At 39.7% G+C, this 16,121-nt stretch overlaps 1 protein-coding gene across 2 annotated transcripts in view; it reads right to left on the bottom strand.

The window, feature by feature from the left end:
- Window positions 1–12,655, bottom strand: part of LOC126470800 (heat shock 70 kDa protein 14-like) — a 200,271-nt gene extending 187,616 nt beyond the window's left edge. Inside the window, exons 1-3 of one of the 2 annotated variants that reach the window (XM_050098813.1) lie at window positions 12,489–12,655; window positions 12,247–12,327; window positions 11,867–12,101 (exon numbers count right to left, since the gene is read on the bottom strand). In XM_050098813.1, the coding sequence (XP_049954770.1) occupies window positions 11,867–12,101; window positions 12,247–12,327; window positions 12,489–12,548 (376 nt within the window). In that variant the 5' untranslated portion in view covers window positions 12,549–12,655. Of the gene's footprint in view, window positions 1–11,866; window positions 12,102–12,246; window positions 12,440–12,488 lie in introns of those variants that run through there. The other variant, XM_050098811.1, reaches the window with a different exon arrangement.
- Window positions 12,656–16,121: the final 3,466 nt, after the last annotated feature.

The raw sequence follows: 16,121 nt of genomic DNA, 5'->3' as shown, positions 1-16,121 counted from the left end.
GAAAAGGTCTGCTAACAGAGAGCCCCTCGGGCAGGATGCTGGAGAGCCCCAAAGTGGATGGTGGGCATTGAAGTCTCCAGTTAACAAAAATGGTGCAGATAACTGAGCAATAATTTGCATCATGTCTGCCCTGGTAACGGAAGACGACGATGGAGTGTAAACGGTACAAATGGAAAATTTAAAAGTGGGGAGAGTAATTCGGATGGCAACTGCCTGCAAGCCGGTGTGCAATGTGATGGGATCGTAGTAAATATCATCCCGGACCAGCAACATAACCCCTCCATGAGCTGGAATACCTACCACAGGGTGTAGGTCAAAACGCACAGAGGTGTAGTGTGCCAAGGCAATTTGATCGCATGGGTGTAGCTTCGTTTCCTGGAGGGCTACGACGAGCGGACAGTGCAAGCGGAGCAGCAACTTTAAGTCCTCTTGGTTCGAGCGAATGCTGCGAATATTCCAGTGAATAAGTGCCATCGTGAGAAGAAAAGGAAGATGAAAGAAGGGGTGACCTCGAAGGCCGCTGAGGGCCTGGCTTCGAGCGAGCTCTGCCGCCGCTATCAGTAGGCGGACAGTCATCGTCCATTGGTTCTATAGGTTCATCGGCCATCTTGTTAAGATGGCCGGGAGGGGGAGCTTTCTCTGCAGGTGAACAGCCAGATGTTCGGCTACCAGCGGTGCGGCCAAGCAAAAGGGATGACGGCCTGGGGCGGCATCGGCTGGGTGGCGCAGGAGAAGAAATGTGCCGTGGCGGAGAAGGAGAACTGTGCTTCCTATGAGCCTTCTTGGAAGGTCGTTTAGTTGAAGTACTGGTCGATGGCTTGGAGTTCGAGGTACGTAGGAAGTCTGCACGGGACGGTTCCTTCTTGATGGCCCATGCATCTGACTTCTGGGTCTTCGTCTTGGCAGAAGCTGATGAAGGTGCTTGTGTCTGAGGGGTGACGGGAGGAAGAGGAGACATCGACCGCGCGATTTTAGCACTGGCCGAACGGACGACCGTGGTGCTGAAGGTCAGATCGCATGCCTGTGTCGCCACCTCCCTGGTAGTCTGAGGACAGGCAAGGACAGTACTGTATCTCCCCGCTGGGAGCAGCGTGGGCTTCCTACTAGCAAATAGCTTGCGAGCAGCCGAGGTGGACACTTTATCTTTGACCCGAATTTCTTGGATACAGCGTTCTTCCTTGTAGATGGGACAGTTGCGGGAGGACACTGCATGGTCACCATGACAGTTCACACAACGAGGAGACGGAGGTGGACAGTCACCCTCATGGACATCCCTGCCACAAGTGACACATTTAGCCGCATTGGAACAAGACTGGCGAGTGTGATTAAAATGCTGACACTGGTAGCAGCGCGTAGGTGTCAGGACATAGGGGCGAACAGAAATAACCTCGTAGCCCGCTTTGATGTGCGACAGCAGCTGAACACTATCAAAGGTCAAGAAAAGTGTCCGGGTCGGTACAAGGTCATTGTTGACCTTTTTCATGACCCTACGGACAGCCGTCACGCCCTGCTCAGCGAGGAAAGACTGAATCTCCTAGTCAGTCAATCCGTCGAGTGATCTAGTATATACAACACCAAGAGACGAATTCAAAGTGCGGTGAGCCTCCACCCGGACAGGGAACGTGTACGGGAGTGTGGCCCGAAGCAGTTTTTGTGCCTGAAAGGCGCTCTCAGTTTCCAGTAACAAGGTACCATTACGCAACCTGGTACAACACTTGACCGATCCGGCTATGGCATCTACGCCCTTCTGGATAACGAAAGGGTTGACAGAGGAAAAATTCTTTCCGTCCTCAGATCGAAAAACTACCACGAACTGTGGGGCAGGCGGTAGTACTTTTGTCACTGGTGGCTGGTCAAGTTTCCGTTTGTGGGCAGAAGTCGAGAGAGAAGAAGAAGAGAAATCCATTGCGGAGGAATCCCCCATGATTGCCAGCGTCTCCGATGGCACGCTCCTTCCTTGTGGGGACCCTCTCAGAGGGCACTCCCGCCTTAAGTGAATATTTACACCTCAGGTCACACCTCCCGAGAAACAAACGGAGGGACCAATCGGCATGGTCAGAAGGTATCAGCTCAGGCAATCACCCCTCCCTGGGCCTGGCCTTTACCAGGGGGTACGTGCGTGCCTTACTTGTCTACCCAGGGCGGGGAATTACGCGTTACCCCGTCACCAGCTACGCGTGCGAACGCGTGGGTCGGCCTTCAGGCGCGCACAGGGAGGAAGGAAGAAGAGGAAAAAGAAGAGAGAGAGGGAGAGAGAGGACAGACTGTCTCAAACCCTGAGACGGAGACCGAAGAAGGCAAGGAGAAGAAGGCAAGGAGAAGAAGGCAAGGAGAAGAAGGCAAGGAGAAGAAGGCAAGGAGAAGAAGGCAAGGAGAAGAAGGCAAGGAGAAGAAGGCAAGGAGAAGAAGGCAAGGGAAAGAGTAAGGAAGACAGTGAGATGGAGAAGAACAAAGAAAGGAACCAACAATGGAAGGAAGAAACGAGAAGAAGTGAAAAACCAAAATGACCACAAATATAGGTCGTGGAACCATCCGTCTCAGGACACAGGCGCTAACTACCCCCTTGAAGGGGAGGGACTCCTTTTAGTCGCCTCTTACGACAGGCAGGAATACCTCGGGCCTATTCTAACCCCCGGACCCGCAGGGGGGCATACACCAAGTTGTGTGCATTGATAGCGAGAAGTCAAATTTGTTTTATGTTAGGCCTGGAGTGCTACAAGGATCGGTGTTCAGCCCTTTATTGTTTTTATTACTAATCCGTGTTTATTTATAAATTCTCACATGACAACATCAGCAACATTGACTGGATATGCCAGTTGCTATTATAGCCGACCAACAGGCTACAACAGGGAAGCTGACAAGCTCGCACACTAACGCACAAAGAAACCGCCAACACCGCCCTACACTGTTAATCCAATATACAACCTATCAAGACACTAAATGATGATGAACCTAACTGTTACTGGTATGCTGACACTGACCGAGAAGCTGCAGCCGCCGAGAAACACCACTGCACAACATCAAAGGCATCTGCCTGCAAGATACCCACTAGAATCAAAATCTAGCCTTGCGTGACCTGTTGCAGACAGCAAGAAAACTGCTACTGCTCGTAAAATCTGACCCAACTATCACACAGGTTTCTTTCCCTTGGCTCTTGCCTTGGCACTTTTTTCCCTTTTGCCCTTCAAATCGCTACCTTTCGATCAACTTTCGACTCAATCTATCCCCAGATGAGCGGATATGATTGGTTAATCATAACCAGACATATGCAAACATCTTTGTCTTTAAATATGTCTGCTTGTGTCTGTATGTGTGGATGGATATGTACGTGTGTGCAAGTGTATACCCCTTTTTTCCCCCTAAGGTAAGTCTTTCCGCTCCCGGGATTTGAATGACTCCTTACCCTCCCCCTTAAAACCTACATCCTTTCGTCTTTCCATCTCCTTCCCTCTTTCCTGATGAGGCAACAGTTTGTTGTGAAAGCTTTAATTTCATGTGTATGTTTGTGTGTCTATCGACCTGCCAGCACTTTCATTTGGAAAGTCACATCATCTGTGTTTTTAGATATATTTTTCCCACGTGGAATGTTTCCCTCTATTATATTCATAACCACAAATTTAAAAAGATATGTTCCAAATAACTATGCAAGATCACAAAATTTTGCTTTCTTCCAATGTATCATATCATACGGAATTTTTTCATGGGGTAGCAGTTGTTAAGCAAATGACATTTTATTGTTGCAGAAGAAAGTAATAAGAATAATGACAGATTCTGATAAAACAGAACATTGTAAACTTCTGTTCATTAAACTGGAATGTCTGACAACAGTAAACTTATTCATCTATAATGTTTTATTCTATGTTAGAAACAACATTTCTAATTTCACACTGAGAACTGATGTACATAGTTTTGACACTAGAAACAGCACACATGTAGACATACCATACCACACATCATCTAAATCATGTAACTCCTACCTTGCCTTTGGATTAAGGATGTTTAATAGGCCAAGGGTAGATTTTACAGAATTGCCTATAAATATTTTTAAAGCTAAATTGTATAAGCGGGTCGACGGAAGCGTTCGATCCCACCCGTCGGCTTTGACTCGTGACGTAAGGCTGTTGTGGTGTGTGATGTCACCACGGCGCGGAGTTTAGTTTGTGAGAATGGCGTGTTTGTAGGTGTTGTTTTGATGTGATCGGTGGTGGTCTCCAGTGGTGTATTTGTATGTTAGGTGATGTTTTTGGTTTAGTGTGTGTGTGTGGCGTGTTTATAGGTGGCGTATTGTTGCGGTCGGTGGTTCCCTCTGTTGGTGTGTTTATGGGTAGCGTGTTATGTGACATATGGGGTTCACTTGTGTGGTAGCATTGCATGTGTGTAGTATCAGTGGTGACTGTGCCTTCAGTGGAATATATTTCAATGAATTAATGATTTTGGTCTTGTTATGTTGACGTTACTGTAGTTTCTTTTCTGTTCATGTGTAAATTTTGGTAAATTTCTTTGCTTATGTCTTTGGTAGGTATGGATATGACTGACAAGGTCAACAGTTTTTGGTTGTCTGCGATGATGGGGGACAGTGCGTTGTCTCTAATAGAATTTCTTCAGCAATGCGGGCTGTTGGCTGAAGTCGTGAAGTGTTCAGTGTGTCGTGAAGCAATGAGACTTACTAAAGTTTTGGCGTCTCTGACCAGGGATGGCTATATGTGGATGTGTCGTAAGGATAACAGGTCAAGGGAAGTGTTTTGTGGTAGCAGTTGTTTCTGTCGACCAAGGGAAGTGATCGATTCCAGTGGATTTTGTGTGTAGTGGAAGTTGTGGGGTCTTGTCATTTTAGTGTTTTTTGTCGTTTGGGTTAGTGGCGTGTGTTTATATTTAATTGTCCCCACCCAAAAACCCCCAATTTCCTACACTTGTCCCATTAGTTTGATTAAGTGTTTCATGGAAGGTGTGTGTGTGTGTTTTTCGATGTATTTTCATGTTTGTTATGTTTACGTAATGAAGTCATAGGCGCCATATTGGAGTCATAGTGGACGGTCGTTTCCGCCATACTTGTGACGTCATGGGTCAAAGCAGACGGGTGGAATCAGACGCTTCTGTATAAGCTACTAGTAAACAACCTCTTTACCCAGTTGACAAATATATTGGAAATGAAAATGCTGCTCTCTAACATATAATTTCTAGTTTTACCTATTTCATGTAAACTAAATTACATTGATATAGTAGTTCATATAGAAATGTACGCTTATGACTGTCTATTGCTGTAAGAGCTGAATGATAATAAATTATTATTATCATTATTGTTACTATTATTATTGTTATTATTTCTTTCTTTCTTTTCTCAGACGTTATGTCTGGTCAAAAATGGAAAGTGACGCGGACCTTCATCAAGCGTGGCTTCCTTTTAACTGTGTGGTATATGTTACATTGCATTTAGGAACTTTCGGGTAATTGAACATGTATCAATAATTATGGATTTCTGTAGTTGTATATACAAGTCTGGATGTAGCTGTATTGCATTGATGTACTGGTGGATATTGTGTGGTATGACTCCTGTAGTTGATAGTATAATTGGTATAATGTCAACTTTATCCTGGTGCCACATGTCCTTGACTTCCTCAGCCAGTTGGATGTATTTTTCAATTTTTTCTCCGGTTTTCTTTTGTATATTTGTTGTATTGGGTATGGATATTTCAATTAGTTGTGTTAATTTCTTCTTTTAGTGGTGAGTATGATGTCAGGTTTGTTATGTGTTGTTGTTTTGTCTGTTATAATGGTTCTGTTCCAGTATAATTTGTATTCATCATTCTCCAGTACATTTTGTGGTGCATACTTGTATGTGGGAACGTGTTGTTTTATAAGTTTATGTTGTAAGGCAAGCTGTTGATGTATTATTTTTGCTACATTGTCATGTCTTCTGGGGTATTCTGTATTTGCTAGTATTTTACATCCGCTTGTGATGTGATCTACTGTTTCCATTTGTTGTTTGCAAAGTCTGCATTTATTTGTTGTGGTATTGGGATCTTTAATAATATGCTTGCTGTAATATCTGGTGTTTATTGTTTGATCCTGTATTGCAATCATGAATCCTTCCGTCTCACTGTATATATTGCCTTTTCTTAGCCACGTGTCGGATGTGTCTTGATAGATGTGTGGCTGCGTTAGATGATACGGGTCCTTGCCATGTAGTATTTTCTTTTTCCAATTTACTTTCTTCATATCTGTTGATGTTATGTGATCTAAAGGGTTGTAGAAGTGGTTATGAAATTGCAGTGGTGTAGCCGATGTATTTATACGAGTGATCGCTTTGTGTATTTTGCTAGTTTCTGCTCGTTCTAGAAAGAATTTTCTTAAATTGTCTACCTGTCCATAATGTAGGTTTTTTATATCGATAAATCCCCTTCCTCCTTCCTTTCTGCTTAATGTGAATCTTTCAGTTGCTGAATGTATGTGATGTATTCTATATTTGTGGCATTGTGATCGTGTAAGTGTATTGAGTGCTTCTAGGTCTGTGTTACTCCATTTCACTACTCCAAATGAGTAGGTAAATATTGGTATAGCATAAGTATTTATAGCTTTTGTCTTGTTTCTTGCTGTCAATTCTGTTTTCAGTATTTTTGTTAGTCTTTGTCTATATTGTTCTTTTAGTTCTTCTTTAATATTTGTATTATCTATTCCTATTTTTGTCTGTATCCTAGATATTTATAGGCATCTGTTTTTTCCATCACTTCTATGCAGTCGCTGTGGTTATCCAATATGTAATCTTCTTGTTTAGTGTGTTTTCCCTTGACTATGCTATTTTTCATACATTTGTCTGTTCCAAAAGCCATATTTATATCATTGCTGAATACTTCTGTTATCTTTAGTAATTGGTTGAGTTGTTGATTTGTTGCTGCCAGTAGTTTTAGATCATCCATGTATAGCAAATGTGTGATTTTGTGCTGGTATGTTCCAGTAATATTGTATCCATAATTTGTATTATTTAGCATGTTGGATAGTGGGTTCAGAGCAAGGCAGAACCAGAAAGGACTTAATGAGTCTCCTTGGTATATTCCACGCTTAATCTGTATTGGCTGTGATGTGATATTATTTGAATTTGTTTGGATATTAAGTGTGGTTTTCCAATTTTTCATTACTATGTTTAGGAACTGTATCAATTTAGGATCTACTTTGTATATTTCCAATATTTGTAGTAACCATGACTGGGGTACACTATCAGAGGCTTTTTGGTAATCAATGTATGCGGAGTGTAGCGACCTTTGTTTCGTTTTAGCTTGATATGTCACCTCTGCATCTATTATCAGTTGCTCTTTACATCCTCGTGCTCCTTTGCAACAGCCTTTTTGTTCTTCATTCATAATTTTGTTCTGTGTTGTATGTGTCATTAATTTCTGTGTAATGACTGAAATTAATATTTTGCATATTGTTGGTAGGCATGTTATGGGGCGATATTTACCTGGGTTTGCTGTGTCTGCTTGATCTTTAGGTTTCAGATAAGTTATTCCATGTGCAAGTGTATCAGGGAATGTGTATGGGTCTGCAATATAACTGTTAAATAATTTAGTTAGATGTGAATGTGTTGAGGTGAACTTCTTTAGCCAGAAATTTGCTATTTTATCTTTTCCAGGGGCTTTCCAATTGTGAGTAGAATTAATTGCTTGGGTGACTTCATGTTGCAAAATTATCACTTCAGGCATTTGTGGTATCATCTTGTATGTGTCAGTTTCTGCCTGTACCCACCGTGCATGCCTGTTATGTTGTACCGGGTTTGACCATATGTTGCTCCAGAAGAGTTCCATGTCTGTTATGTTTGGTGGATTGTCTGTTTTAATGTGTGTGTTATCTATTGTCTGGTAAAATTTCTTTTGGTTTGTGTTGGATGTTTGGTTTTGTTTCCTTCTATTTTCACTTTTTTTGTATCTTCTAAGTCGTTTGGCCAATGCTTGTAATTTCTGCTTCTTTGCATCTAATTGCTATATCGCTTCTTGTTGTGAGATTTTACCTAACCTTTTTTGCTTTTTTTCTGACATTTCATTTCTTATAAATTGTGTTAGCTGTCCGATGTCTTTTCTCAGTTTTTCTATTCTGATCTGTAGCCTGTGTTGCCATGCTGGTTTTGTGGGTTTCTTCTGTGTGTTGGTTGGTTCTGATCTCTGCCTAGTGTGTATATTTAGTGTAGTGAGTGCTCCTATATAAACCAGTAGTTGTAACTCTTCCATAGTTGTGTTTTCATTTATTTTGTTGTGTATGATTGTGTTGATAGTTTTTATTGTTGTTTCGACTTGTGGGTTATTTGGTGGTCTATGCAAGAGTGGTCTAATGTCTGTATTTGTGTCTTTGTATTCTATATATGTCAGCTGAATTTTTTCTTCTATATCTAACATGTGTGTCACTTCGTGTTCTATTTGTGCTTGTTCTGGTGGCTGTCTTAAGATTTAGTTTTCCTCTGATTGTTTAATTGATGCGTGTTGTCCTTTGTTTATTTGCTCTGGGATGTTTGAGTCCATTACTGTATTTTCTTCTTCTTCTGATTGCACATTATTTTGTTCCAGTATTTGTTGTACTTGTTGTTTGATGTTTTCTAATTCTGACTGGGGTATCCTGTTATTTTTTATTATTACACCGATCTGATCAGCTAGTCGTTGTTCTGTTAAAAATTTTAATTCTGGGCATCTGATTATAAATGTTGTGTATACTTGTGATCTGTTTCCAGTTGTGTTGGTTCCTAGGTTTGTTGCCTGGTAATAACAGAGCATGAGGTGTCGATTAACTTCATCTGACCATCTCATCCTCTGTTTTTGTTTTCCTTCTAGGGTGGTTGCAGGAAGCATATCCTGCAAAACACCTCTATTTGGATTTGAATCATTTTCCAGTTGGCTAGCAGTGTCATTACCATTGTGGGCGGGCATAGGGTTCAAGCGTCATCCCCGACCATGACGGCGCTTGTCCGAGGCTTCTTTAGTTCTGTCCTGAACCAACTAATCACACTAAAAGGGGGGTTAGCCCTATTAGTGGTTATTCCTTTTTCATCGCCTTTTACGACTGGCAGAACATACCGGAGGCCTATTCTTTTCCCGGGCCTCCACGGGATTTTTTATTATTATTTCACTGTTAGTTGTCTTTTCAGTGTAAAGAATTACAATAGATAACTTTGGTGCACAAATGAGGTGATATATTATTATTCTGTTACTGTAAATTAAAAACAAACTTCAGTGAAAAGTAAAAAAAGCAGCAAGCAATAATGAGAGACGTTAAGAACTTTGAATATATACCAGTATATGCTGATATAAAACCTCCACAAAGAAAAATTTCATAAAAAAAAAATAAAAAAATCAAATACAAAGATGGAAACTGCATTTTTAAAACACACACACCTTGCATATAACTGTTTTCCTTGATATCTTGATGCAAAAATGAAATGAGTTCACTTAAAGGTGAGAGATATGATTTTTCTCCAAAGCACTTATTGTCATGTTTATAAAACTGTGCACCATGTCTTTGTAATGATAGGACATCTGCCTTAGACGTCACAATGGCAAAGGGTAGCCAAACAGCATCATTCCAACTGCACCATGAGAGGAATTGTGAATCTGTAGGGGGCATATGGTTAATCTCAACATCTTTAAATTCACGTGACTGGTGGAAAATGTGTCTTGTGTACCAGATTTTGTAGAATTTGAAAGCCACATTCTGCTCAACTTGCAATCGTTCCCAAAAAGCATTTTCACGAGTTTCCATAGCAACAGTGCTCCCATTTGCATTCATTGGAAGTCTCTTCATTAGAAAGGTGATAGTAGCAATGACTAGAAATGCTTGTTTCAATTGGATTTCTGAAACTGTCACTGTGCTGTACTTGTATTTCAAGAAACCTTCATGCAATTTTCTGTGAATCTTCTTGTTATGAACCGTGGTGGAAGGAGTCTTTAATTCCTTGCACAAAGTCTTGAAATATTATCATTTTCGTAAGATATCACTACTTCTTCTCTGACAATTCCAGGTAACATCTTTTGACCACTCCTGCATTCTGGAGCAGCAATTAAACCATGACTCTCTTTAATTGTTCTTTCTCCAAGTCCGATGTGCTCTAGGACACCAACAGTAGAAGTTACTCTGACAATACTCAATAAAGGTGGAGCAGATAATAAAAACTTGAAACTGTCCATTACGAGCTGAATCCTACATTTCTGAGTTAGGAGCTCCTTATATCGGAAAATTGGTTGCATTGTTCACAGGGCACTCCAGACAATACAGGGTGCTAATATGCTCTGCTTCTTCACAGACCAAGTAACATTAAGGTTTCTCAGAACACAGGTACAGTATAGCAATGACATTTCCAGTAATATGATTGCACCACACATTACTACTCACTGCAATTAACACCTTTATAATAAAGAGACTTCCAACATATAAAAAAGGAGCAGTGTCGCAATGGGAGCTCATGAAATGGTTTGCAGAAAAGGTTGCAAGTCAGGCAGAACGTGGCTTTCAAATACAACAAAATCTGGCACACAGGACCCATTTCCCAGGCATCACATGAGTTTAAAGATGTTGAGATTAACTGCATGCCTACTGCTGATTTACAATTCCCTTCATGGCTAGCTTGGAATGATGCTGTTTGGGTCCCCTTATCCAATGCTGCTACATGTCAGGCAGATTCCCATCATTACAAAGACACAGTGAGGAGTTGTATAAACATGACAACAAGTGCTTCGGAAAAAAATAATATCTCTCACATTTAAGTGAACTCATTTTGCTTCTGCATCAAGATGTCGAGGAAAACAGTTATATGCAAAGTGGAAGGGTTTTAAAGTTAGTTTCCTTCTTTATATTTGAATTTGTTTATCAAAATGTTCTTTGTAAAATTTTTATATCTGTACATATAAGTACATATTTAAAGTTATTACTGTGTCTCATTACTGCTTACACCATTTCTTATGTTTCATTTAACTTGTCTTTTTAAGTTGCAGTGACAGAATATGGATGTATCACCTCATTTGTGCACCCACATTGTCCCTTAATTCTTTACACAGGAAAGACACTTAACAGAGAAATACAACATACACACTGAGAAAAATGATTCATAACTGTTTTCAGCTCTAAATTGTTTACAGTTCTGACCTCCAGGTCAATTTTTCAAGGAATACACGTTTTTATTATTAATGCCCTGTATTCTTTGCAGATAAGATTGCTGACAGATATATAAACATTTCAGCAAAAAATCATATTGTGATTCAATTGTCTATGTACCCCACAGGACTTTGAAATTTGTCAAATTTGCCCTTTTTTGTGATGGAGTCATCTTTAAGTGAAGGTAAGAACTACTAATTTCAATGCCAAAAGCTTGTCATTGTTATTTATACTTAATGCTAGCACTAAAGAGTTATAGTGCGTACGATGAAGTCTGCATTTTTCCCCTCTGTGAAGTTATAATTTGTAAAAAATCACACATGTAAAGCACATCACGGAGAAAGAGCAATTCTCAACGTTAGTCATAAAAAACAGAGATGTATCCTACTTTTTATGCAATATATCAACTTAATGACTCACACAGTACATGACTAAAATACTTGATGTCTGTAGGTCACCTCATTACTGAATAGCAAGTGTCTGAGAATACGGAAACCGGTTCCTAATGACTGGGTACCCACCCATGAATCTTCAAACCTGAATTTATCAAAAATGGTAAAAGTTAGAACAGTGCTATTTGGCAGTTTTACTACTGAGACATGTGGGCATCCATGTTCCAAATATGACTAAATTCTGAAATAGCCACATTTTCACCCCCTGTGAAATTACATGGAATGAACCATACTAGCTACTCGTAGGAATATGAGATCGGGGCGATACGCATAAAAACATTTCTACATACCAAACAGCTTTTTGTAAATGCACGTCATGGCTCCTTCTGGGGTATACACAGCAATCTTGTCTTCATCTCGGATTTCATATTTCACGCCTCCTTCAGTCACTATTTTACATTTCACTGACTTGATATGATGCTCAAGTTCGTCGTCAGGAAAACTGTCATTTAAGAGTTTCTTATTGCGAACGATTGTACATGTGGCATTTCTAACAAGAGCTGCCTTCGCTGGGAGTCCAACAGTCTGAAACACATTCGATCTCTTAAATTTTGATCACGAAGCGGAATTACGGAACAGTGGTAAACCAACTAAATTAAGAAGTAACAGGTAATTTCAGCTTAGAGGGCACTATTCAAATAAACTGCTGCTTAGTACAAAATTTCCTTACCTCTTCACCGTCTACAAACGCGACTATTGCAGGCATTATTCTGTTGCCACTGTCGTCGGCTATAATATCAACTTTCCCATCCTGAGAAACAAAACGTAAAATAATGTCAAAGTTACATTGATATGATCTTATTAGAACGTTTCTCACGAATACATTCGAGCTAGAAGAATAATCGTTCATGACTTCACTTCTGGCACATTAGAAGTTCTCAGTGAACAACAAATATGAAAAACATTACCAACCTTACAATACGCCAAGCAGGCCGAAGAATTACCCACGTGAATGCCAAAAACACCAGCCATTTCGCTAGTCTTCGACGACAACAAACCGTACACGATGCGCAAACAACACACTACTGCCGCCAAAATACAAATATTCACGCGTCTTTGTTTTCCTCTGCATAGCGTTCAAAGAAGTATTCTGCTGTCAAAGACGTAATCAAGGAAGTTAGAAGGGGAGATATGTCAGTCATAAATATAAGAAATACGAAAATATTCAGTAATTAGTACGAATTTCATTTTTCCAGATGCCACTAGCGAAATAGCGCATTATTAAAGAAATAAAAATATCAATACTGAATTGTTAATTGAAAACATTTTCATAATAAACAAAAATGAAATTGTGATCCATATTATCTTTCGCGTTTCATGGTGTTTTTTCTGTGTAGCTTAAAAATCTGATATTTGTTAATTGCAATGAGCGCAATTTTCCATCAACTCGTTTAGTATAATTAATTGTGTAAAGGAACGTCTGTCGGTAATAACGCGAATAAGTCAAGGCTGTGCATAAATGAGCCAAAATCGTTTTGCCTATTTATTTGTTATCATCTCACCAAAATTAAAGAACAAAAGAGTGGGATCATGTAGAAATGTGTAATGAAATAAGTCGGATATTTCCATATATGACAGACTTAATTAGTATTTGCATTTGTAATGGGTGAATTTTTCCCTGTGAACTGTTGTGATACCTGCGTATTACGAACGCGAGATCATTTTACTTTGCGTTCGTCTTTAGTATCCGAAAGATTTCCAGCTCCTGCTGGGTGATAAATTAGTGTTGTAGAAGCTGTTTAAAGTCGTAGCAAACACCGCAGTACCTTGATCTCTGTTGTTAAACACTATTTGTATGTAATTTCGTCAGTGTCATTCCAACCCATCTTATCGTGCTTTAATAATTGAGACATGGATGTAAGAACATACTAGCAGTGCGGGACTGCATGAAACAAATACTGCACTGTATGACCATAACGAATGTTCCTGATGCGTTGCTACATTCTCTTTCCACCTTTAAAACTCTGCAGCAAAAGTTAAAAGTGTGTGAATCACATACACAGAAAGCTTATGTGGCACTGGCAACAATAAAATAATTTGGCTTCTACAGAACTTCACCCTAAATTTGTATTGTCTCATGCATACGTTATCTTTCACCTAGACAATGGTACCATATTCTTTAAGGTCTTCCTTTTTTTTCTAGTTGTGTTACAAAAAATGCCGCAACATTCCGGTCACAATTTTCAGTTTTTACGTTTTCTCGCAAGGAGTCAATTTCTTCCTAGGCTATTCGCCTAAATAATTCACTGAAAATACTTCACAACCCACGTTATCGCACTAACTACAGAAACTCAAAACTACTTTAGCACGATGACAACCCTAACTCAAATGAACACAATGTTACCCGTTAAACTGAGCACGTCTATTTTTACCAGCAGAGGGCACCAGCAAATATAACAACATGGCACCTAGAAACACAACCAACTCAAAAACTCCACATCGTCGTGACGTCACACACCACAATACCATTACGTCACGGGTCAAAGCAGACGGGTGGAATCGGACGCTTCCGTTGATCCAGCCAGAAGGCATAAACAAAACAAAAAAAAAACTTCTTTAGCTTGGCCATTGCCACTGCTTGTTCTGTCATTGCGCATTCAAGAACGTAATTATGAAATTAATTTCACTGACGAAAGTGCCAATGATAATGTGTGAGGTGGTGATGGTTGGTACAATTTTAATTAAAATCTATAATACAAGCGTAAATTTCCTATCCAATCCTTATAAAAGTATATTTATATATTCTGTGTGTGGTATATTTTGAGTTATTTAGTTTCAATGTCAAGTAGTAAGGGGTACCCTTTACTACTTGAAATTAGTACAGTTACTAAGCGCACCACCTTCCGCATGGAAAGAAACCTGACAGTTTCATTATATTGCACTGATAAATGAAAATGGAAGTGGCACATATACACACTTTCATGTTATTCTATGGAAGTCTCTAGGAGACAACACATTTAAGTTAAGAAAGGTTCCTCTACACCCAGGATCACCTTGACTGCTGGCTGGTGACAGTCTGGGATAGGAAGGGAAAAGATTAATTGGAGGATGTGAAGTCATACTGCATATTAATGCAAGGGCCTACTAAATTAATTTTCTGGTGGTAAGTCCATTGCTCTATATAGATTAGAATCACAAGTCTAGTAAATTTTAGTTTCAGTTTGCAGGCCTGTAATTTCCACAGGGTTCTCATATACATCTACATCTACATCCATACTCCGCAAGCCATCTGACAGTGTATGGCAGAGATCGGTAGCTGTTCATCTCTTACCGAGATGATTGAACATAGAAAATGTGGCAGAAATCAGAGATGTTTAACTTGAAAGGATTGCTTTGTGTTGTTTACATAGAAAGATCCACTAATGTCCTTTTTCATTGCATTCCTCACAGAATCAAGCAAATACTTCCCGCCTTCCTTCCCTCATCTGATCTAATCCTCTGGAAACTGATTTACTTGAATGTCAAACATTGCTTACATTGAAGTTACCACTTTGGAAACAGCTGCTGACATTTCAGGTAATGTATTAAGTGCTCTAGGTTGCTGTATGTGTACCCATCCATGCAAAAGTAGATACATCCAAAAATAATTTAGTCTTCCTCTGATAACTAAATTATAACTGGGAATTCACACACAATGTTCTACAGAGAACTTTAAAGCGTGGCTAACAAGCTATATCTTTGTGGTTTTATATATATATATATATATATATATATATATATATATATATATATATATATACACACACACACACACACACACACACACACACACACATATATATATATATATATATATATATATATATATATATATATATATATATATATATCCCAAGTTCTTATTTTTGTATGTGCTGGCAGTTTATTGTGACAACAGAAATACCACCCTGTAATTTGTATATGGTTAGGAAATCGGTGTATTTACGCATCGTAATGTGCTGTGATTGTATATCTCACATTGTACCTGAATTTTATTGTAAATGACTAATACATTTTTTAAATGCATGACATGGAGCTATTTATCTTTCATTGCACTACAAGTTTCAGCATTATTTATTCACCAGTTAAATGTCATAGGAATAAGAACAATCTACATGAAGATTACCTACCAGCTGTCCACCTGGATGAATGGCCACTACCAAACTATAGCCAAGAGGAAAGTAGACCACCCTGTGGCACAACATGCAGCTGAACACAACATGCCTGATTTCAATGGCTGCTTCACCAACCAAGCCATCCACCACCAGCTTTTCTCAACTGCACAGATGGGAGTTACCCTTACAACACATTCTGTGATCCTGTAATTATCCCGGACTCAACCTATGGTAACATACTGTCCCCACACCCTCCACCCAACATTTCCCACCCTCTCTGTCCTATTACCTCCTCCCCATTCTCATCGCCTACACTCTTTCTTTGTCATCCTCTGCTAATGCACCTGCCCATCTTTCTCTGCTCCTCTCCTTTTTCATTCCATTTTCCCCAGTTCCCTGCTCCACAACCTCCTGACGCTGTGCCTGATAGCGTTCTAGTACCTGCACACCT

This window comes from Schistocerca serialis, chromosome 3 (genome assembly GCF_023864345.2).
Source record: "Schistocerca serialis cubense isolate TAMUIC-IGC-003099 chromosome 3, iqSchSeri2.2, whole genome shotgun sequence".
Taxonomy (NCBI): Eukaryota; Metazoa; Arthropoda; class Insecta; order Orthoptera; family Acrididae; genus Schistocerca; species Schistocerca serialis.
The sequence above is the reverse complement of the archived record's forward strand: the minus strand, read 5'-3'. Positions and strand labels throughout refer to the sequence as shown.